We start from the raw sequence: 25,883 nt of genomic DNA, 5'->3' as shown, positions 1-25,883 counted from the left end.
CTACCTTCTGCATATTGAGCAATTTCATATAATTCTAAATTAAGAGATAACTGCTCCGAGTCATTTAACCTAAAATTATTTAGCCAATGGTCTTTAGATTTTCTGGGGTTTATTGGGGTGGTGGAATATCAAACACTGCTTTACATATACTCACTTCAGTCCCGGAACATCCAGAAGATTGGTCAGTCCAGTCCAGTTAATTTCCAAAAGCTGTGAATTACAGAGAAAAGAGGCATAAAAAAAAGGCAACTTAGAATTCACAACACTGAAGAAATAAACCCGAATGATCCGTGGAGGGTTAATAACCAGTTTCGAGAATTTTCTTAAACAAAAAACCAAAGCCTCTTCCATTCTAAATAATTTTTAGCCACAGTTTTTAAAACAGAGTTATAAAAACAACTTACCATCCTCTTATGCACCCTTCCACACATACATACATATCCACACATGTACACCCCAATATCTACTACATATGTCCAATATCAAATAATGAAATGTGTTCCTATTTTCTGGAGAAGTATTTTCATATTCACCATAGACCTGTTGTAGATGAACAGTTACCAACACAAATTTGCAAAGTATAATAAGCTGATGAAGAATCCCATTTGAGACCAGGAAAATAAGACATCTAGAAGATATGACCAATGGAAAGAATGAAGGATTGGGATTAAGAAGATGGAAGGAGGACATGACAACAGCTTGCAAACACAGAGGAGACCGGTTTCAATTGTAAAGAGACAAATTCATTCTACGACTGATGCAGTAAAGAATAAAGGTATCAACAGGACTAATTATCGAAGTGAGAAAAATCCTCAGAAATAATTAATAGGCATAACTCATTGCTAGATCATATAGACATTAACTGAGTATAATCCACAAACAAATCCAAAGCCACCCAACTACTACCATGCTTCCAAATCCAACTAACCCAATCTAAGAAAAACTGCATGAAAAAAGTTAAAAGGATTTTGAGATTCCTCAGTTAAGAAACTCATTGTGCTGGTTCAGTTAAATGCTGAAACAAAACAACAAATACCTACCAAGAACATGTTGCATCTTCCCACAAACAGGCAAGAATAATCACTCTCCATTCATTTCCTATTAAAAAACTCAGCATACCATTCTTTTATAAAGGATCTAATAATAATTTAACTAGTGATTTCCTTTGTGAATACATCAACTAAAGATAACACATAATACATTTATTTACATAAGAGTTACTGTTACTTAATATACTTCTGTAACAGTGACAAAATAGTTCAACAATGTTACCTATGAAGCACCTAGCTTACCTGCAACAAACAATTAAGCAGAAAAAATCATTACCTTTTCAAGAGAAAAAGTAGTTAATATTTAATAACTGAATATTCCAAAACAAAAGGCAAGACATATCATGGGAGGTACTGCAAGAATGTACATGAGCCAGCAACATGCCCTTGCCACAAAGAAGGCTAATGCTATCCTGGGCTGCATTAGGAAAACCATTGCCAGCAGGTTGAGGGAGGGGATCCTTCCCCTCTACTCAGCACTCATCAGGCCACACCTGGAGTGCTATGTCCAGTTCTGGGCTCCTCAGTACATGGACATACTGGAAAGAGTCCAACAAAGAGCCATGAGGATAATTAAGGGACTGCAACAGCTCTCCTATGAGGAAAGGCTGAGAGAGCTGGGGCTGTTTATCGCAAAGAAGAGAAGGCTCAGGGGGATCTTATTAATGTCTATAAATACCTGAAGGGAGGGAGTGAAGAAGACAGAGCCAGGCTCTTCTGAGTGGTGCGCAGTGACAGGACCAGAGGCAATGGGCACAAATGGAAGCACACGAGGTTCTCTCTGAACATCAGGCAACACTTTTTTGTTGTGAGTGTGACTGAGCACTGGCACAGGTTGCCCAGAGAGGTTGTGGAGTCTCCAACTTTGGAGATACTCAAAAGTCATCTGGACATGGTCCTGGCTAACCTGCTTGAGCAAGGGGGTTGGACTAGATGACTTCCAGAGTTTCCTGCCAACCTCAACTATTCTATGAGTCTGTGAACATATTACAACAGAAAACAAACATTTAGTCCCTTCCGTGGAACAAGATTAGTGTCTTCCTAACTATGACCTGCAGAAGGGTGAATAAACCTACAGACTTCAATAGAATGCTTAAAATTTAGCACTCTCCCTGCTGATATCCATTCAGAAAATTGCTGCAAGATTTTTCCTAGCCTCCTTCTTTTATCATATTACACTCCTGTGTCTCTGTATAGGCAGGAGAGAAAGAGAAACAGACTCCTCTAATACAGGCATCTAAGAAACTCCAGTGGATGACTGAAAGAAGCTTTCTCTCTACCTCCATCAACCAAAAGGAGTCCAATGGAGATCGACTATATCTCAACATTTAGAAACCAATGCACCTAGAACAAAATAATTATAAATTTATACAGATGATTACAGTTTATCTGTTTGCTGCTTCTAAATGCAATTTTCTAAACCCTTCAGGATAGTCATGTTTCCCAGACTCTGAAAGAATGAATGAAAGTCAACAAAATTTTTCATTCTGTCATTACAGCGTCAGACAGAAGAGAACAGCTCTCAGAATGACAGCTAAACTTCATCGTTTAGTTCAATTCGTTTTCTTACCTCTCATAATTTTATATTGTGTGGGTTAAAATGAAGTAAACAATAAATTTCTGCCAGTTGTAAGTACTTTATTGTACTTAATTATGCCTTTGCGTTCACCCTTTTCCTCTTGCCAATTACAGAGTATTTCCTTTATCCATCCACTTTACATACTGATTTTTGCCTATCTCAGCAGATACAATAAAGATGAAATTATGACAGCGGAGAGGGGGGGGATCAATATTTTTATTGTTCTGCTCTGACCCTTAAAAAACACTTTCCCAAAGTATCCACAATAAAATAGCAGCAGTACAGAGAACTGAAATGTAAAGCTTTAGATACTTCACTGAACTATGAGTAACATATTTCCTATAAACTTAATTCTGTGGCTTTAGAAATAACAGGAGCTTTCTAATAACTGTGAAAGCTTAGGTTGATTTTTAAGAGATGTCTAAAACCATATTTTGCAAGTTTAATCAGAAAGTTTATTTTTCCTTTGGATTTACTTTTCAGCACAATATCCCAAACAGACACTGAAAATAATATGTTGGAGAAGGAATAAAAGTAACAGAATTCTGAATTTTTTACTAAATAGCAATAATTTCTTTTTGTGGTTTAGGGCATAAAGAAACAAAGATAAAATACTTCCTGCATTAGTTTCTGGTATCACTTCTGTTTTAGCCTTTACGTTGGTGAAATGCATCACTGGATAAACCGAAAATGAAAAATTTTATTTGTCTGCTAGTAATTACATTTCACAATTAAGCTATTTTGTCTTTCTAACTAGTATGTTCCAAAGACATTCTCTCACTTTGTTTATTTACTTGACTCCATGTATTAAAGTTACCTTGCAGGACAAAGTGAAACAAATTATCTTGCAGCACAAAATGAAACATAGCATCAGATACTATTTCATATAAATCTGAATTTCCAAGTTCATGTTTCCAGATGCACACAAGATTGGAGGTAAACGAAATAACATTATAAGGAAAGATATTCTCTAAATGTAACAGTGGTTCTAGTGATCAAATTGCATGAATAGGTGCAAATAGACAGCTTTCCAAAAATAAGTTCTGTGATAAAATAATTTGATTTTTGGATTCTAGAAATTTTAATGAAAATCATCCTTTCTCAAAGGTTGGAATACTTCTAAAATCCTAACTTTTATAAACACAAGGTAAGCAGTTATGGTCTCTTTGCTCTTTTACATGACATAATTAATGTTAGATGGCTACTCTGCAATCTATCTGTGAAGCTGGTATTTGCTCTCATTATAAAATAACTTCAAAACATAGAATGTGTCATCATCTCAACACGGGATTTTTTTTCTGAAATGTACAAGGGCTTTTACAACACTCAAAAGTGTTACGTGAACAACATGGTAGAAATTAATAATTAAAGCACATTTCACAATAATGAAGCAGATAGTACTCTTGCTGCTTGTAACAACAGTCATTCTAAAATATGCAAGAAATATCAACAGGCTTGGATTTAGTTTTCCACTTATGAAGTGATACAAACATTGGATGAATGTACAATAAATTAACTGAATAAATTGTACACAGCACCAACTAAATGATGAATGCAATAGTGAAATGTGAGGCAATGCTATAGATATGAGCATCTTCATAAAACTTTTCAAATTGACTTTACTTTTCCCTTATTGTCACGTACAATACACTTGATTTCTCTGTAAGTGGAGATTTCCCTCAACTGGGAAATTGAAAACTTTATAGACAGGCTTTGGTTTCCATCACACAAAATATCCCAAAGCACTTTTATTCTCTGCCCAAGAAATACATGATTTTGGTTTTGAGATAGGAATATAGACCCTTCCATTAGAGACAGATGCAAAGAACTGTCTTTGCCAGTCGAAAGCTCTGTACGGCTTCATGCAGTTTTCTTCCTCACCATCCATAAAACCATTACAGGTTCATATATCCTGAGCACATGGTTACTTTCAGCAAATGGTTATACAATATCAATCCAAATTTTGCTTCTAAAACTTAGTGGTATTTCAAGATTTATTTTTTTTTTTTAAATTTTTATTAATTTTTAGGAAGCTTTGAAGTCAACAAAATTGGGATGAATGCTGGGAGTAAAAATTAAAATCTCAGAGTAAAAAAGGTGGCTTAACTGACCATACACAGACATCTAGTTCCATTTGAGATCCATTAGGATACAAAACAGAATAGTTGGGGTTGGAAAGCATCTCTGGAGATCATCCAGTCCAACACCCTTGCTCAAAGCAGAGTCAGCTAGACCAGGTCGCTCAGGGCCATGTCCAGTTGGATTCTGAGTATCTCCAAGCATGGAGACTCCACAACATCTCTGGGCAACCTGTGCCAGTGTTTAATCACTGTTACAGTTTAAAAAATAAAAAATAATAACAATTCCTTATGTTTAAAAGGAATTTATTGTATTTCAGCTTGTGCCCATTGCCTCTTACCCTGTCACTGAAAAACACTGAGAAGAGTCTGTCTCCCTGGTCTTTACTTCTCCCATCAGGTATTTATATACATTGATAAGATCCTCCCGAGCCTTCTCTTTTCCGGGCTAAACAAGCCCAGCTCTTGCAGCCTCTCCTCACATGAAAGACGTCCAGTCCCTTCATCATTTTTGTGGCCCTTCACTGGACTCGCTTCAGCATGTCCATGTCTCCGTTGTACTGGGGAGCCCAGCACTGGGCTAAGGACTCCAGATGTGCCTCACCAGTGCTGTGTAGAGAGGAAAGATCATCTCCCTCAACCAGCTGGCAATGCTCTTCCTAATGCAGCACAGGGTGCTGTTGGCCTTCTTTGCCATAAGTGCACATTGCTGACTTCCATTTGCCTTTCTGTCCACCGGGACACCCCATATCTTTTTCTGCAAAGCTGCTTTCCAGTCAGTCAGCCCCCAGCCTGTCCTGCAGCATGGGGTTATTCCTTCCCAGGCACAGGACTTTGCATTTCCCTTTGCTGAACTTCATGAGATTCCTGTTGGCACATTTCTCCAGCTTGTTAAGGTCCCTCTGAACAGCAGCACAACTATCTGGTGCACTGACCACTCCTTCCAGTTTTAAGCAAGCAAACTTGCTGAGAGTACACTCGGTCCCACCATCCAGGATGGCCATCAAGATGTGTTGGTTCCAATATTTACTCCTGGGGTACACCGCTACTGACTGTCCTCTAGCTAGACTACATGTCGCTGACCACAACCCATTGAGCCTTAAGAGTTCAGTCACTTTTGAATCAACCTCATTGTCCTCTCATTGAGTCTGTACTTCATGAGTTTACCTAAGGATGTTGTGGAAGACAGCATCAAAAGCTTTACTGAAGTCAAGACAAGCAGTATCCACTGCTCTCCCCTCATCCACCAAGCCAGCCATCTTATCACAGAGGGTTATCAGCTTGGTTAACCATGATTTCCTGTTCATAAATCCATCCTGGCTACTCCTAATCACTTTCTTCTCCCTTGTCCCTTACCAGCAGGATTGAGATCACTGCTTGGGCCCCTGTGCCCTTGAATCGTGCCCAGTGCCATGCAGTCACACTTGGTGTTTTCCAGATCTCACCTGGAAGTGGTGTTGGTGCCCACATAGAGGAGAGGCAGTACAGCAGTTAATATGGCAAAGTCCCATGCTATCTCCTAAATAGACTTAACTGAATGAAATGAATTGAGCAACACAATGCATGTTGAAATTCAGCATTGAGAAATATCTCCTACATTAGACTGAAACATATATCAGTAGTGGTTTCTGTATTAACTGCCACAGCCCAAAACAAAACAAAGAACAACCTAAGAGATATCACTGAGAAATGAAAGATTTTCAATTTATGTGACCAAAAAGCATTTCAAAAGGTTGCAACACAGCATATGAAACACATAGAGTGCCTATGGCACACCCTCACTGTCAATACCTTGATTATTACACACCTCTTCTCAAAAACAAAGCTACCAATTCATTCTGCCTTCAGTCCTGAGATCATGAAGCGTGTAAAAAATAATTACAGAAAGAAACTGAAAAAATAGTGCTACTAAGAGTGGCCATTGAGACAAGAAATGTAATTAGTACATATAATATCAGAAACTTCTATTAATCCACTTACTGTACAGGAATAAATAGAAAGCCAGAGGTCAATTTCAGAAACGTCAAAGACAAATCCTTTTCCATTCAAAGTTGGAACTAAGAAATTAAAAAAGGCTAAGCACTTTAAAGGATTATTAGAAAAGCTTTGCAAATAAATCTTAAGCCATGAAATGTTTTGGAAGGAATATGGGCCTTTAAACTCCTGGCAGAAATCAAGCTTTCACTATTTGGGCTTTGAAGGTAAGTTCTCCTTGCAGACAAGATTTGCTCCGTTTGCCCACCACAGTGCTTCCTTTCCAGTTCTACCAGAAGAGCCCAGCAGTAATGAAGCACATTGATATCACTGCAGTAACACACACTCTAATCTTAGTCTACAGAAACAAGTGACAAATGTGGTTTGGTTTTTTTTTTTTTTTTGGTGTTCTCTCTCCCCATCATCCCCACTTTCCTCTCAATAAGGTTGTTTCAAGTCTGCACTTTTGGCTTCCAAACATAATTAGACTTCAGCATAAGGTACACCTTTTGTAACGTAAGAAAAGAAGAGTTTTCCAAAAAACAACACCAAGTTCTGGCAAAAAAAGCTTATACCTGCAGTAGTATGGAAATAGCACTGAGAGCAGATAACCTCACAACAGAGAGAGAAGAAAGCAGTCAAAGCTACAGTATTGCTTGATACAAAAGAGGGAGTCCTCCCAGCCATAGTCCAGCTAAATAACAAGGATTTTCATTCTACATTTTGGGCATTACCATGCCACGACTTGCTGGAGAAGATGACAACCTCCTAACTTGTGGTTCTGACAGTAAGTTAAAGCAACGTCACCATCCTAACAAACTGAAGAGCCCTATGGAGAAGAACGGAGCAAGCAAAAGACTGCCAGCTGATGAATCATTCTATGAAGCACTGAATATAAATAAATTCCATACTTAAAAAAAGTTTTGGTCTATGAATCTCAAAAATAGCTTAACAATATCATTTCCTTCTCTGTCACTGCTTTGAGCAATGCATAATTCTCTCGGTTTAGCTAAATTCAGGGAATGCCAGCTGGTTCTCTGTGGCAGAACTAACAGGGCACTGGAAAGACTGTGTTCAGGATTTGTCACCAAGTGAAACTCTGCCAGGAGCCAGAAATGATGTGGTGTCTTTCCACAACACACTGCAACTGAGAGAGGTGATATGCCTTGCAGAGATTCTTACCAGCCAGCTCACTGGCCTACAGTGGGATTTCAGACACCAGTTACACTTTCCAATGAAGTAGTTTGTGTGTCATGTTACTTAAAGCTCTTTCAATCCTTCCTCTGCTCAGAGTAGTGAAAACAAATTACGTTTCCCCCCTGAAAACCGAGACATTTGTGTCTTACCAAGGCTCTGTACTGAGAACCCATGCAACACATACATTGAAAGAATTTAAAAAATATATATATCCCTGCAGCTTATAAGAAAAGGTAGGCCCAAAAATGATAAGCATTTCTACATATTTGGTGTTCTCAATACCCCAGATGCCTTTACAAAGGGAAAAGAATGTACTGGAATGTAGAGTATACAGGGCCATAGCTGAAGTTCTCTGAACAAAAGGCAGCCTCTAAACACTGCCAACCTTGTGGCTTGATTTGGCTGCCATAAGCACTACTAATTCTCAGAGGAGAAGCCACAAAGTATTTTAAAATGCTGATGAACAACTTCCTGCTAATCAAGTTATGGAAGAATAAGATTTCTGCAGGACAAATTTAAGCTCTGCTACAGGGCACAATGATACAATTCCATGTGATAAGTTGTGCTTCTTCTCAGAAACTTCTTATATGAAGAGGACTAACATGCCCTCTTCTGTTACTTGTGAATGGCCATGCAGAAACACAGTACAATTTGTCTGTTACTAGAGCGCAGCCCATTACTACTACAATGCTAAAGTGCTAACATTATTGTAACAATTTAATAAGTAACATTATCTAGTGTATTTCCCCAGTAAACATATAATAAATTCAGTCTCTCAAATAAGGCTTGACTATACAATACCATAGAAAGCAGAAATCACACTGGTTTTCATCATTGCTATAGGAAACACAGCATACCTCGGCACAGGAACTGTGTTTAACAGTAGTAAGTTTTTCAGTTGTAACTGTCTAAAGATTGAAGTGAGACAACTGCTACAGATGTATACAGATGTATAGTTGTGGGGGTAAAAGACAGAGCAGGCCAGTTTTTGAGTTAGGGTGACCAGAAGAAGGATCACAGTTGGTCTTACAAAAATCCAGTGCACTTTGCTATTCTCCATAGTGTCAACTACTCAAAGCTGCAATTCAAGCTAATTCCCTCTAGTTTCTACTGCTTTCTACCCTTCTACCAGTCCTGCGTTTTGGTTCACACCCTCACACTAGTACTGACACTCTCCTGACTCCTTAGCAAGCCAGCTCAAGATGCTAAAATACATCTGAAGGACAGGACACTAGTCACTTCTTGTTGTGTTTAATATTCTGCCAGCTTACATCCCTTAACCAGCTTCCTTCAGAAACAGAAGTTTCAACACCAGTGTAAGAGAGACAGTAACACTGAATGGGAGGGCACAGGGAGAGAAGAATACAGTACTGTGGAAGCACCCACTGTGATGGTTTAAAACATTGCATAAGCTATCAAAATTAAAAAAAATGTAAATAACAGTAAATTATACATACAAAAAGTAACAGTGAAAATCACTTTCACTTTATAGGCAGCAAGACTATTTCTTAGCAAATATTATTATAACAGTACCTATGTTTCAGAATATATTCAGGTCTTCCACAAACCCCTTTAAAAGAGGTTAAAAAGTTCTGAATCAAAGATATCGAGTCTCATACATTCTGAAGGCATTTTTGTTAACTAAAAGCAAACCAAAACAACATTCTTCTGCATTCTACATAACCACTTTATGTTTTTTTTCCAGCCATTTCACTAGGACTCATTGTTGGTGCAAGCACTCCTTTTGAGTCTAATTTTCATCAGTACTGATAATTTTGAAGGTCACATCCAGCACTGAATTTCCTAAAGGCAGCCAATATTAAATGAAACTAAACCAGTATTAAATAAATCAAAACTACAGGACAGAATAAATCTGTAAAGTGAGTAGAGGGAGAGCAGTGTTCAAGATAGCAAGTGGAAGGCAAAACTGTAAATATAAAAATGAGAGCTTTGGAAGAGTTGCCCACTTTTCCTGGAAGGCATCCTGTTTTCCAGCCATTGCTTTTTTTATAACAATAGTATTGGTATTTTCATGTGTCTCTTTTGTTGTTTCTCTTTTTAAAAAAAACCAGAAAGGGTTGGGTTAGGATACAGCTTCAGTATTAAGTATGCCACTAAACAAGCTTTTGAAAATTACCAATTCGCAGTACAGCTATAAGCCATATACTCTTCTATAACTGAACCAAAAATAAAAATAATTAACTATGTGATATTTTGTTCTAAAAGTAAAAGACAACTACACTTAGAGAAGGAGAATATATGGTAAATATACATAATGTTAACATAATGAGAAGTAATGCGAAAAACCTTACAAATGCTGACTATTTACACAGTGCTAACTTCTCCCTAGCATTGAAGCTCAGAGATTTAAAAGACTACTTCAAGACATTAGAATGTACATACTTCACTCTCTTGAAATCTCTTACATATTTGGACATATTTTATAAGCTGATGAAACTTTTAGTACCTTCTTCACAATAATAACCACAAAATACAGTATTTAAAAAGTTTCATATAAAGCAAGAACTCTTGCAGCATCAAAAACTCCATGCATTACTCAGAAATACGAGACTGGTAAACTCATTAAACAAGTATGTTAGGAACTACTAATTTAGGCAGCGTTGCCTTATATAGGCATTAAGGCCAGCAAACAGATGATAGAGACAGAGCAAGAGGAATAGTTGCCAGCTACTTTAGACTGGAAAACATGAGAACAAAATCTAATGCTAGCTGCCAACTAATTCCTCTTCTCTTCTAACAAAAATATTGAAGAAAAGCTTTCCCTGGCTACAGTCACTTGTTCTCTAGTAAGAGGACAGAATTTGGTTATTGCTATAAAAAGCATTATTTTACATTTTTCTACAGAAGTTAGAAAAATAAACACCAAGAAGACACATTGCAGTGGTGACAGAAGTCTGCTTGGAAAAAAACCTAAACATCCATGTATAGCTGTCAAAATTATGGAATAACTTGATTCAAAGATACTTTTTATGAACAATTCACCCATAAATTTGCTTTGACCTTGACCACTAGCTTAGTTTTTAAATGAAAGGAGGGTGAAAAACACTTTTAATATTTTTGTAACTGAATACTTTTGGTGAAGGGTTGACTTTTTAATTTTCATACTCCAGTCTACTTTCCATCCTTTTTTGTCTCACTAAGTCAACCAGATCGCTAATAAAGTGGCATGAGGGTAGGAGTAAAGAGAAAATTACTCTGGACAAAGTCTTTTCCAAAGTTCAGAAAGCTACTGACCACAAATAAGACATGTTTCATTTGATATATTTTCATTTTACTATATCAGGTGCAAGTTGTCTGAGTTAAACATTTTGTAAATGCATGGCACTTACAGTGGATCAGGGACAGAAGGCACTGGGCACAGGTACAGGAGCTAAAAGCTGACCAGAGAGGTATCTGGGAGTACCAGAAATGAAATGTTCAGACAAATGCTACCAGAGGATGATGCTGGGAAACAGAGGAAATGTCAGGAACTGCTTATGACCATGCCTGCTGCTGAGCTCTCCCTCCCTATTCCCTGCCAGCTTTCCTACCTCCCCTCTAGAAAGCAACAAAGAAGCAGGAGCTGCAGGAGGTACCCAAGGATACTTCATCGGGTCATCGCTTCAGCACCGACTGGGTCAGAATGGCTTCTGCAGAAGGGCTGTACACTGGTTTCTTTCGCAGTAAAGACAAAACAGAACTGAGAAAGACAGCATGAGCCACATCTACAACACAAAGAAAGGTCATTCCTGTAGAAAAAAATGTAAAGCCTGTGTCCACACAGCCAAACTCCTTTCCCTGCTCCTCTAAAATAGAGTGTTTGCATTTAACTTGTTTATTGGATGGTCCCTGTAATGAACTGGGCTCTGTACTGTGTCTGGAAATTGTTTGGGAGAGCACTAAATAGCAAAATAATATCAGAGAGTATGTTAACAACTACACAGTGCAGACTACCACAAGGCAGTGTTCAATCTTTGTCATGGCCCTGCTTAGTTTGTTAGTATAAACATGAACATTAACAGATGCCCTACACTCATACTGCTCAGTCAGAGAGTAAAAATTAGACAAAACTTTACCAGACATCTCCTAATGTTTAGACTTACTTCAAAGAAATGTGTGGATATCCAAATTTGGTTCATCCCAATGTACTTCCCCAACCCTTTCCAAATAAGAGCAATGACGTTTTATCATTTATTTGCATGAACTATTTCACTTTTATAAAAAAACCCTCACTAAATTATCCACAAAACATTTCCAAATTCTTGCATGTTTTACCAAGATTTAAGTCTGCATTCCCTCTACCCAAGCACATGTGGTTTCTCTAGACAGACGAAATAAGCCACATAAATGATGCAAGTGATACTGTTAAGTTTTTCCTAGGCCATACATAAATACCCATACAAATCTACCTTTTAACAAGTTAGCAAAAATTTATCATAGGACATTTGTTCAAAAGAATTGTGTTACAAGACTGTAATTTCATTGAAGAAAATAACAACATACCTTCTAAAGTTGGAGTAAAAAATTCACTCCCACCTCAAAAACCTTGAAAACTAGACCAACTTTTTAGAGTTGCAGACCACTGAGGAAACCAGGATGATCAATCTGAGACTGTTTCAAAGTGCCTAAACCCATATACTTGTAATTTATGACCTAGCATAGTCTGAAACTGTTAAATCTTGACATCAAAAGTTTTACTGTTTAATTAGAACATATCCAAGAAACAAAATATTCCAATGGAAAATATACTTCCAAGTAAGAGATGGAAACAATTAATTTCTTTAAAGAAGTCTGTGTAGCATAAGAACTTCCACAATGTTCACATTTTCCATCAAGCTCTCTTACTGATATTTACTAAAAGCAGTATCAAATTTCAAATTGCTGAAACTGCCTTACACACACATATAGAACATCAAAGAATTTTCTGCCAGCAAGTGTGCAATGTGTATTATGTTCTCCTTTATATTTTTCTACAATAAGATTGTTGTATGGACTTTGCAATATCTGTGAACATTTCTCGATGTATCTGTAGATTAAAAAAGAAATTTCCTGGAAGTAGTAAAACCTAGACTACAAGTACTGTCATATTTTATAAGAGTTAATTAAATTAAAACTGTAGAGTATTTGTTACTCATTTTCAGATACTGAAAATTACATTTGCTACCTATCCTGTGCTCTTCTACCAATGCTGCGTCGAGTTACCAACAGACTGGTGCTTGTCAGCCAATCCTACCTGCGAGATTCACACTACGGCTTTTTAAATGAAAGTCACTCCAAGGTGCCACAATCCACTATCTATAGTGCCTTATCATAAGGCAAACTTCAATGACATCCACCTATCGTTTTAATGTAGAGGAAAGCGTTGAACTGAAATTGTATGACTACACTATCCAGGTTCCCAGCTTTCAAAAACTGTACTAGTTTCAAATTTCGCACTTAGGGTATTTTAAAAAGATCACATTTAAGTTCAGCATGAAAGGGCAAGACAGCCATGCAAAACACAGCTTCTCATGAAAAGTAACTATCAGGTAATTTGTGATAGGCCAGAATTCAGAAAAGTTTGTGGTCTCAGAAAACTTTCCTTAACTCATTTTCTTTGAATTACTCAGATGTAGAAGTTTTCTTCCTCTTCAGTGAGCTAAGAATCATTCCCTTTAATTCTCTTAATTCTAGAGAATTTAAATATGTTTGGAATGACTATAATGTTATTGAATCCTGCAAGAACACACATCATTTTGGTGCCAGACTCCATGATACACAAAGTGATATTGGCTGAGCCAAAAAATCCCCAGCCACTTTCATTGTTGTTTGGGTAGTAGAGAACAGGGAATCCTAGGAAAGATTTTTAAAGTATATCACAGTTTCAGTTAGATAAAGAAAATAGTTATTTCTACAAAACAGGTCGTAAAACACAGTAGAATCCTATACAAATGCTCTAATACCTTGAAAGTAATTTCAGTTTGTACATAAGTCTATTATTTAAAATTAAAACCTTTTCTAATTACTGAGAAGTATTTTGACTCTTATTAAGTCATGGTCAATCCTTCTAGGTAATGCCAGTTAGAATGTCCAGGATCTCTCACCTTCTGCAAGACTCACTAGGTTGGATATAACCTTAAGAGCTCGTCTGTGTGAATGGTTCTGGAAGAGTTATACTTATGTCAATCCTAATGGATGCAGGTCCAATCTGTTCTTGAGATTCACCATGTCTCCAGGCAGCCTACTACAGTGCTTCCCTACCATTACCATTCGGGTCTTCCCTCATCCTCTTTTCCAGCCTGAATCTTCCTTGCTGTGATTATTTGTTATGCTATCTGCCATTGATTTGCAGAACACATTGTGCGTTTCTTTTCTGTAAGAGCCTTTCACATTTTTGAAGAACATGTTCTCCTCGGTCTTCTCTAAACTAAACAATTCCCATTCTTTTGGTCTGTCCTCGAGGGTCAAGTTTATTCTCATCTCCCTACTTTGGACACTCTCCAACTGATCGGTATCTTTGTTGAACTGCTGTGCCTAAAACTGAAAGCATTTGTGGCTTATCCTCTTGTTTATACATGCCAGTCTAGCTGTATCATTTCCATACCAGCAAGGCCTTGTTGGCTTACCTTTGTTTTGCTATTATTCTCGCCCAAACGTGCACTTTAGCCTAGCACATATTCCAATTGAATTACACGACACAATCTCTCCTCCAACTTCTGCTACTGTCATGATCATTTTGAATTCCAATTCCATCTCAACCTGTGCTTCATCCATTCTCATACTTGGGTCATTGGTAAATGTAAAGGAAATTGCCCACCTGCTATGTAGGATAAAAACTTCAATCATCGTAGTGGGTAATCTCAAAACATCCATTCTGATTTTTAATTTGTGGTAACACTAGCATGGTTTTCAAAACAATCTTTCACAGATCTTGTGAAATTTTAACTTAGACCAACTTAGACCTGCAGACTGTCATGAGAAACAGCAACAAAAGCTTTTTTACAAACAACCAAGATGGTATCTACTGATCTTCCCTTATCCAGAAGATTTCTAAGAAAGTTTTGACCGCTCTGACAAAACACACTTCATAATTCCAAGGTAATTATTATTCATCTTGGTTTCTTCTAGTATTCATAACATTTGTACACTATCTTTCTGTGAAAGTTCAACCAAATGGCAGCGATTTCCCAAATTCTTTCCTTTTGCTGCTTAATTTTTGCTCCATTATTTTCTGACCACTGTGACCAGGACTGTAAATAGAAACAGAGATAAAAGTACTTACAGGTTTCCTAAGGAAAAAAAGGGATAGTGCTCCAATTAGAGGCATGTCTCCAATTAGTGGTTCCAGGATAACCCTCATAGTGCCATGGATCTGTGGAAGGTGAGGAAAAATGGCAGTGGAATTGACTTTAGTTCAGGTTTTAAATAAAATTTATTCACTGGCAATGCTCACACTTCTAATTCATTAAATTCTTGACTACGGAAGATTTTATATATATATATAGCTTTACATGTCGTCCAAACCCCCAAAATTTAACACTAAATAGTTGGGCTTACAAATTCATTACATTCATCTACATGATGCCATATGATATTAGTAGCAATTTTGCTAAAAATATGAAGTAGATTATTTATACAGCTCAATGTAAACAAATGTGGCACAAAACAATATCATGGCATCCACAGTTACTAGAACAAAAGTAGATAAAAGTTTATAGGTATGTCCAGACACACACGCGCACACACACACACAAAAAGCATACTAATTTTCCTTGTTAGAGACAGAGATCTGTTATCAAAAAGTTAAGGAAATTTGAGAAACAATATCAGACGGTAAGGTTACTACTAATAATGGCATCTAACACTGAAGTATTAACTAAAAAATTTTAAGCTCCATGGTCCCTTTATGAACCTATATATCACATGAACACTGGCTTGATGTGAAATTATCTCCATCTTTTCCAGTAGAAAATATTATATACATAACAGGAATTTACCCTTTCAGCTAAGTCATGTTACTGAAATTATTATGCAATATCAATATTATGCAACTGAGAAAAAATAGTAAGCAATAAAACTACACAATTACTGGTTCTTTCTTATGAACTATTTAATCAGAAAGTAACAATTCGGTGATGACTCCACATCAAAATCAAAAAAAAATTGAATTTCACCTGTATACTTTTCACACCAGCTCTGCAGAAGTATCTCTTGATCTCCAAATCAATTTCACAGTTTCCAACAAAACTAAAACAAAGTATACATTTTATTTTTATGGACTAAACTGCAATACACTGTTAGTTCTGTTTTGCACTGTCATAACATTATATTTTGTATCTCAGTCTATACACAAAAAAACCATGTTAAAACATTACAACATATAATGAAGTCAAGAATGTAAAAAAAATTACATTCCTTTCAAAATATCACTACTGTCATCAAAATCACTCAAATTAATACATAGGTATGTTATCGTCTCCAGAAGCATACATAAGAAAACACACCAGTAGCCTTACTTTTGGGAAATAATGGACACAGAATTCATACTCCATTTCAGGAAAGCTCTACATAGGTCTCATTGATAGTATATGTACCCAAATCCACTCTCATCTAATATAATCATGAGAAGCACTAGACAAAGATGGTTATTTTGCTAAAAAATCAAAATTATCTGAAATATTCAGAAACTTGAAAAAACAGTCATATTTAGAAATTCAATAAGCTGGGCATGCTGAGCTGGATGATTCACTAAGCAAGCTTTAAGCCAAAAACAGTTGAGCCCCTTCTGAAGGGAGAGAGGAGGCAGGAAGTAAATTAAAGAATAACATATTAAAAATTATGCAAGTTTTTCCCTGAACAGTTCTTGCATCCCATTTTTGGGGATGCAAGGTCAAGGGCTCAAAAGTTTGTAGATGCTGCCCTATATCTCAGAGATAGATTTCTAAAAGATAGTAAGAAAAAGCCCTATCTACTTTTACTTTGGTGAGACCCCCTCCCTGCAGTATTGCGTCCAGCTCCAGGGCCCGCAACACAAGAAGGACATGGACCCGTTGGAGCAAGTCCAGAGGAGGCCATGATGATGATCAGAGGGCTGGAGCGCCTCTCCTGTGAAGACAGGCTGAGAGAGTTGGGGTTGTTCAGCCTGGAGAAGAGAAGGCTCCAGGGAGACCTTAGAGCAGCCTTCCAGTACCTAAAGGGGCCTACAAGAAAGCTGGGGAGGGACTTTTTACAAGGGCATGGAGTGATAGCACAAGGGGCAATGGCTTTAAACTGGAAGAGGAAAGATTTAGATTAGGTATCAGGGCTTTGAGTAGGTATTACGGCTTTGAGGAGCAACCTGGTCTAGTGGAAGGTGTCGCTGCCCATGGTTAGATTTAGGTGATCTTTAAGGTCCCTTCCAACCAAACCACTCTATGATTCTATGATATGATCTACTTCGCCCATGCTACAAGGCTAAAAGTTTATCTGCAAACAACTCAGACTCAGATTTTAGCAGTTGCTTTTCCTGAAGCTCTACGCAGGTCAAGCATGTACCAGCAGAGTTGAGCAGATCTTTTCCAAGAACTGCTGCTGCTGGGAGCCATATTGGGTCTGACAACAAACTAATTCTAAGACTCAACAAGGAATTTATGAAGAAAGCTTGAAACTCTGATTAGTGAGGGAATTGGTCAATGATTCTACAGAATGAGAGCTAAAACCAAAAACCAACAGACTGAATACCAAGCTACAGCTAGAGAGAGACTGGCTGGACAAGGACACTGGCTAAGAAGATATGGGTTATAATGAAAGGACAAATGAAATCTGAAGAGCTTTCTGAACAGACTGCCTAGTTAAAGAAAATGGAAGAAGGAACTAAGTGGGGAGGAGATAATACAGCTTAAACAAAGCCAGAAACTGCTCAGGGCGTGGGGAATTTGTTTCCTCTACAGGGCATCCTGTTCCAGACTCTGCAGTACAGCCCAGGCTTACTCACATTAGGTTCCTCAGACCTAGGCTGTACAATGAAAAACTGTTCAGCCAAGTTTAGGAGCCTGATGGCATCTTATTACAGAAACATCTGGGAAATTATGAACAAAATGGAGTTGCTCTCCTCATAGGGCCATTTTAGGATCAAGTCAAGATAAAATAAATTAGTCTTACAGTAAGAGCATAATGGCAGGACCCCTGCCTCCTCCATCCTGACAACTGATAGCCACAAGGTACTATCAAAAGAAAATGAAGGTGAGAGTTGCTGCATTCAGGATATCCATTATTCAAATCATCTGTAGCCTCCCGTGTTCTGTGTGTGATGGTGCTGTCTACGGGATTTCAAGTAAATGCAAATTTTATCAATCCCTTAAACAGAAACAAACAATAGTACTGAGATATTCTTGTAAACATCTAACATGGAATTTATTTTGGACTATTCAAAAGGTAACACTCTGCAGAATCATTTTGGTACAATGACTAGTTTGGGGAACTGAAGGACAACAACATGACAGGGGTCTATGTGAAAGGAAGCTGACCATTGCTTTCCCTGGAAAAAATTTAGTGTGACTATAGTTTAAAAATAGGTATATATATTTTTAATACACAATTTAAAACTATGTAATATCTATTTTTACCTATCTAACTATATATAGAGATAGTAGAGATATATATACACACACACACATATATATACTTGCATAACAACATGACACAGAGAAGCAAGGTCAATTAAAACCTGCAACTGGAACCTCAATCTTGGCACTTGGTAGCATCAGAACTATTTGTGTTATGAAGACTGGGAAGCAATATTATCTTTTGAAAATCCATAATAACATGATGACAAATTGAAGTAAAAATAGTAACAAACTGCATTTGAGGGTAATAAGTCAACAATTTTTAACCTTATAATAAATTTAAACATGTTTTTTTCCCCTAAGATATTTGGCTGGGTCCATTAACAGTCAATGCCATACAGAATTCCACTGTAGCATAACATACAACTTGAAGGCTCACTTAGTAAGCAAATTCTATACATTCAGATCATAATATCCCAGAAATATTTATGGCCCCTGTACAGATCACTGAGATAGATTACAGTTTAATGAGGACAGTCTTGTAAGAATATAACAGCAGTTGTACTGAATCAGATGAGAAGCACAATATACTGTATGTGGTCATTGTAGCCCAAAGAAGATACCCAGAAGAAAAACGTATTTCCCAGATTACTGTGATTTGTCATTCTGTACTTTGGACTATCTTCATTATCTTTTTAGAAGGTCTTCAGAAGGTCTTTTGACCCCATTTTTACATCTGTCTTCTGTCAGTACAATGGTAGCAAATTTCTCCATTCAAGTATGCCACATGAAGAAAAATATTTCCATGTGTTTAAATCTGCAGCTGAAAACTTTCTTTTAGTGCCTCTATTTTTTGTGTCATGAGAAGGTGAAAAAAATCAGTTGTACGCTATTAACAAGTATTTCCTCAATCTCTCAATCTTTTTTGCCTTTCTTTACTACAGTTCACATGTAATTTGACAGTTTATCTTGTTTTCTGTTGATCCATAACCTTTTAATTTTCCCAAGTGTTTACTACATTCATGCACTTTAACAAATGTAAGATTTCTATTTATTAACAATTTATTTAGATTTTTATCTTCATTTGCTCAAGTAGTTAAAATTTTTCCCTCACACATCTTTGTCAACAGAAACTACACTTTTAAATTGTAACATCACTTTTGACAATTTTTTAACATAAAGCTCACAGTAAGTAAGAGAAAGGTAAAGTGTTCTCTTGGCAAACATGGTCATGAAATAGATTCTTTAAATACATTTTCCAATGACTGCTTTGTGGATTATCTAGTCAAGCTGCTTACAAGAGTAAAGTTCTTAATTGGATCCTGAGTGATGCACAGGACCTGTTTCAAAAGGTTCTGAAAAACACTCTGAAGCAATGATCATAATGCACTTGGTATCCTTGCAGAAACAATAAAAACTAAACCAAAACACATTCCTTTTACAATTAAAGTTAAAAGAAAAGCCAAAAAAAACTCGAGGAAAATGCAAAAGATACTAAAGAAGTGTTTTGGAGACACATTGAAACTACTTAAATGTACTGTACGGAAGGTCCAAAGCAAATGCATCTACCCCGTCACAAACAATGGACAGTAGAAAGAGCTAAAGGAAGCCAAAATTGTGAAACAGCAGGATAAAAGGAGACTATTAAAAGAATGAGTGTACTTTAAAAAAATTAAAAATATAAATAAAATAAAATCTTTCCTACCTCCCTCCTGCCACAGCCCCCCACAGGGCTTGGTTTCATACAGCTATTCTTACAAACGCTTAGAGAGACTGATTTCCTTCTCAACTGTATTTAGGGAACGAAGGGTTTATAGAAAGCTCCTAACTTTAAACTTGAAAATAAACTAAAATTAGAACAAACTAATTTACTGGAGATTAAAATCTACAGCGATAAATACTCTGAAGGACTGACTTTTCTCCAGCAGTAAGACTGCTCTTTATAATCTTGCAAAACTGAACTAAAGTCAATTCCCTAAGAAATAGTTTAGGGCTGGTATCTGTACATAACTCTGTATCTAAACACGCCACAAACATTCATTACAAAGACTCTTATTCTTCCTTCTTGTTACTACTGAAAAAATCCCAGTGATGGACCCTTAGAGAGCAAAAAAAAACCAACCCTCCCAAAAAACCCAGTAACGATTGACATTGGGGTGTCATCTGTCTTAAGCTTGAATAAATAAAAGCCTTTGAAAAATAGCCCTTTCCCAATGAGGAGGTGTCAAGGACAAGTCTTAAATATGAAATGGGATTTCCTTTGATGGTGGTTTTGTCTAAGCCTTAACTGCCAGAAGCTATGATAGTCACTCCATAGCTCTCATTTCCATTTTGTTCCTGGAAGCCTATGCCACTGGCAGTAGGGACAGGCTGTTGGGGTAAACGGGCACCTAGCTGACTCAGGATCCCACCTCAAGGAATTTATTTCAGCCTATTAGACTGGATTCTACTCCAGCTGTTACCACTTCTCTTAAGTAGGTTGCAATGTAATGCAATGAGACATATGGGTAAAGATTTCCTTCAGGTCTAGGTAACAGGACATTATTCCTGAAATTTTTGTATAAACTTAGGGTCTTTTTTATGTTTAACTGTCCCAAACTACTTCATGAAGATGAGCAGAAGAAGAAAAAAGAAAAAAGAAACACTAGATTTACCCTCTCCTGTGGGAATAATTCTGCTTTAAAAAAGTGGTCTTGGAGACTTGGCCCCTCAAACGTCTGAAAAATAGCTTCTCAAAAACAATTTCTTTGCACTGTGCCCACAGTGGTCAGATAAGTCTGTTCTCCTGAGGGCTTAAAGTCTGAAGAGATGAAGCTGTTCTCACCGCTGCTATCAAAAGCAACAAAGAGAAAATTGAAGGAAATTTCTCAATTAGGGCTAACAGCATCCATCCAGTGAAACAAGCTCTCAAGAGACAACCCTCCTGTATTTTGTCCAGCAACACCAATCCCTGATTTGGATAGCTGTCTTTTTCCTACAGAAATGAAGTGATCCAATTCAGTAAAGACTGGGCCCTGCTCACTGACATAGCCTCCACCCTGCCTCTGAAACCCAGGAAAGGATGCAGCAGCATCTTCCCTTATCGCTCTGGGGCCCAGCTTTGACAAAGCAGCACAGTCTTCAACATAGCTGAGATTTAGATAAAACAATTCAAAATCAAAAATAACCAAGTTCAAACTTTGGAAGTGACTCTGAAAAAGAGACACTGAGAGGCCTGATTACCCTTCTGGTTATTGCCAGGGAAGCAACAAGAAACACAGCAGGCTGCTCTTTGCTGGATTGTCAGTGACTGACAAATCTGGCCTTTCCATAACCTAAAACAGGCAAAAGTAGTCACTGTAACACATATCTGTGATGGTCAAATATAAAAACATTGCTGGGATTGCTGGGTTCACTGACTGAACTTTCAAAAAACTCTGTAACTGCAGCTTGTGTTAAGAAAGACTTTGGCAAATGTTGCATAGATCTATTTATAAACCTATATAAAAGAGGTCATGATGAACAGGCAAAGAAACCTGAAGCAGCGGAGCACATTCACTCTGGCGTTACATAATACATAGATTTACTTTGGTTAGTGGTACAAGCACAAGTACTTTGGTAGCTATCATTCTCTTTTTCTAATACTATGTTTATAAAAAAATTTAATCGAGAAAAGTAAAAAAACCCAAACACCTTACATCCTAAATTTTAGGCTAGACTAAATTTCATGGCAAAGTTTTAATGCATTATATAAAAAATCTAAAGATAGTGCTTTAGCTTTGCAAACTATTTTTTTATTAATCAACATTGCTTTAATGATGTAGTCACACTGAGTTGATATACTATTTCCCTCAGATAAATGCTATTTACAGCACGCAGTTCCTTCCTCCACTCATACACAATTAGAACTAACTACATTTGCGTAACGAAGCAATTCTTCTCCTTTCAGGCCAACGTAAGTGCTGAATCAAACAAAGCACATATTATAAAGCATGGGCATCATCATAATATGGTAACACAGTGTTTACCTGATCTGAAGATCCAAAATGATCTGCCTTTTGTCCACATTTTCAGTGTACACTTTTACACCATTTATCCGCAGAGGCTGAAACAATGAAGCAAATAGAAGTCGGATCATTCTACTGAACTATACCATATTAAACTTTTAACTTCGAAATAAAGGTGAACATACGCACATTCATGCCTGAAGTTAAGAATTTACTATAAGCATTATTAAAAGGTGTGAAGAAAAGCTATCAATTTAGCTCAAAATGTTATTTCAAGGTTAAAAATTACCTTGATAGGATCCACTCAACCACAACCTTTCTGGCAATTACCTTTGGTTTAGACCACTAGATTTCAAGATTTACAAAAGGATTTAATATCAAGCTTTCCCTATCCCCCAATAAACATCTCATTTCTCTGTACTAGGATATGTCTAACACTCCCAGACAAAGCATTCTTTTCTGTGCAACTAAAACAAGCTAAATTTAATTCACAAAAATGTAGTTGCCTTGAGTGGAATTTAGTCAAAATGGATGGAAAAGAATCCATAGTCCCCACAAAAAGTTGTGTCAACCACTCTGTGCTGTTTAAATGACTGTGCTTGCACTCTCCTTCTCTCCCTTCCTCTCTCTTATACAGAAACAACACATATCAATTAAACATTCCCAAGACTCAAACATTCATCAAATACTAGGTGGGAGAGGATGACCAATGACCTTACTTAGCACCACCTCCTGTTACATTTTAAATTTTTTCTTTCTGGAAAAATTGCCATATTTCTATTTACACCATTTAGTAATTTAAGTAAAATGGAAATCTCATTCCTGTCAAATTCCCACTGTGTTTGGGGCTCTGCAGCTCACAGGATGCAACTCAATCAAGGCTGCAATTTAAAGTAAGAACAGCTGTTTCTTGTGTCTGAGATAACTCAGTCCAGGTGCAGAAGTATACAGAGGTGTGTAAGCTAATTTAAACCCTACTTAAAAATAGTATGGCTTAAAAAGAATGTTATTCCACAGTCTGTAATACAGGTGTATCTACGGCAGGACACAGCCCCTGTGTAAAAGGATTTACAACTTAAAAAAAAAAAACAAAACAAAACACACCACACAAAAGGTGCAGTAAAGTATAATGAACTGTAATATACATGAAATAGAGTCAGAGAGATAAAAAAATTATTCTCCTCCATCACATCTGAAACTTAACTTCAGTTTTCCTAACATTCTGGGCGGGGGGTGGCAGTGTTTAAATCCTTACTTAAAATCTCATTTATGACAAGCAAGAGGAACACAAAACACAAATTCACAAAAAAAGCTGTTAAGCTGTATCTCAACAGAAGTAAACTTCTGGTTGATGCAAGTAAGAGTAAGTAGTGCCAAACTTATGGCAAGCAGAAGCAACTCATTCTTAGCTTGGACTGGTCAAACAGGCTCTTCTGCAGGCAGTTAAGAGCTATGTATTATGACCCCTTCTTTCACAGGACAGAACAGAAGGTAAACACCTATCTGCTCCTTGATACTGTTATGTGTGGTCCTTTGGAAAGCTGAGCCAGCAGCCTTGTCACTGGAGTCCGAACATAACATGATTAAAAGTTCATCTGTTAGAAGAAAGGCACTTGGATCATCTGGCAAGAAAAGGATAATGATCCCTGCTCACTTAATGTAAAGCATTACATGAACAGTATTAAAATCATGTTGCTATGAGCTCTTCACATGACTAGGAGTTACTACACTTCAAGTCTTCTCCTAATTCTCAGGCAAATTTCTGAAGCAGAGACCCCAGGAAAAAAATAAATAATAAAAAAAATAAAGTCTCTGCTAAAAAAGCCACACATGTTTTTATTATAATGTTACAACAGAAGCCAGAATTAGGCTTACCACCAAGTGTCCACAGGAAAATAATTTTGTATAGATTTAAACAACCTACATGAAAACAATATGTAAGACATGGCCTCTTAGAAAAACTTCACCAGACACTGACCTGATGACCAATATCAATCTTTGTAAAACTGAAGGTACTGAGATGGTTGTTTGCTCCTCTTACTGCTGGTTCTATGGTCTCCCGGAAGAGTTTCTCAATAAATTGGCAAATAAAAGGCCACATCTGTTTTACAGTCTAAGGGAAAAAAAAAAATATCTACATGGAACACAACTTCACACATAACTAAATCATACTCTTTAAGGTATATGTAAGAAATTTTGTACAAAGTTTTAAACATACAAGTTTTCTATACAGTTCATTAGAGACATAAGAACTGGTTCCTTTTTACATACAGGAAAGCTTTCTGGGATTCTCATTTTGTGTGTTTTATACATTTGCACAAATCTGAAGCACTGGAGGAGGAGAAAAACAATATTAAGAATTTTCTTCTTTTATCCCATGAATGCATATGTATTCAGCACTGATGCTGAATGTTGGGGAAAAAGGTGAAGAGGGTTAAGTTTATTTGCATGTAAAGAGAGGGATAAGAAAATGGGTCAAGTGCATTTCTTAAATGGTTTATATTATATTTTATTAAGGTTTATAAATGTAAAAAATACACTATTTTTTTCCTCACTGTTTTCTAATTAACTCATGTTCTTCTATGCTCTTTGAATGAAAGAGATTTTAAAAATACCCAAGCTACACAGACCTATATCTTACATTATCACACATACAAATCAAAACTGCAAAATTGATTTATTTTTAGATTGTAGGTCAGGAACTTACAGTAACTGGAAAATATCCCAGACAAGTAGAACATAAAAGACTGTGTTTACAGCTGCTGTGACTTCCACACAATTATAGTTGTAATTACTTTAATGCCACTTAAAGTCATTGTCCAAAACTTACAATTTCAAGATCATGAAAACAGATTTAATCTTTCTTGTGACTAACTGGATCAATGACCAGAAGCTTCAAGTGTATAAAGAGCACAGAAAGTTAAAACTACTCCACTCTCAGATTCTTGCCTCACTGCTTTTTGTAATCTCAGATTTCCCTCCTCTCCCTTCCCATTTGGAAGCGATGCTAATGACTACCCTTACCTTGTTGAGCCATTCTGCCCTCTCTGTGTCTGGAAAATGGACCTAAAAAAACCAAACAACAAAAAATCCAAACAAAAAAATTAATACAAATACAAAATACATTTTAGTTAATCATATCCAGTCAATTATAATACAGGAAAGCTTAGGGATGTCCCTATGAGCAATGTATACATTGAACAACGTATTAAGCAGTTAAGATTCTTGATAAGAATATTAGAATTCAAGCAGATAAAATATGAACTCATTTCTGAACTACACAGATACAAGTCCAAGCATATATTTAATAGTAGCATCTGGAATAAAGTATTGCTTTACCACCATAAATGAACTAAAAAAAATAAATAAAAAAAGCATAACTGACACAGCTTATTTACCTCTACAGCTAATTTACCTCTTATATTTCGGGGCTCTTTAATATGACACACATAGAATCATAGAATAGACTCACAGAATCATTATGGCTGGAAGAGACC

The 25,883-nt window shown here is 36.8% G+C and overlaps 1 protein-coding gene across 1 annotated transcript in view; it reads right to left on the bottom strand.

Annotated features, from left to right (window-relative positions):
* Nucleotides 1–25,452, bottom strand: part of LOC104165382 (extended synaptotagmin-2) — a gene marked incomplete at both ends in the record, with an annotated part of 43,644 nt that extends 18,192 nt beyond the window's left edge. Inside the window, 6 exons of the mRNA XM_009704994.1 lie at nt 155–210; nt 15,139–15,228; nt 16,031–16,103; nt 22,408–22,484; nt 24,365–24,499; nt 25,411–25,452. Coding sequence (XP_009703296.1) covers nt 155–210; nt 15,139–15,228; nt 16,031–16,103; nt 22,408–22,484; nt 24,365–24,499; nt 25,411–25,452 — 473 coding nt within the window. The remainder of the gene's footprint in view (nt 1–154; nt 211–15,138; nt 15,229–16,030; nt 16,104–22,407; nt 22,485–24,364; nt 24,500–25,410) is intronic.
* Between the last annotated feature and the right edge of the window lie 431 nt (nt 25,453–25,883).

The sequence above is a fragment of the Cariama cristata genome, unplaced genomic scaffold (assembly GCF_000690535.1).
Source record: "Cariama cristata isolate BGI_N322 unplaced genomic scaffold, ASM69053v1 scaffold3660, whole genome shotgun sequence".
In the NCBI taxonomy this organism is placed as follows: Eukaryota; Metazoa; Chordata; class Aves; order Cariamiformes; family Cariamidae; genus Cariama; species Cariama cristata.
The sequence above is the reverse complement of the archived record's forward strand: the minus strand, read 5'-3'. Positions and strand labels throughout refer to the sequence as shown.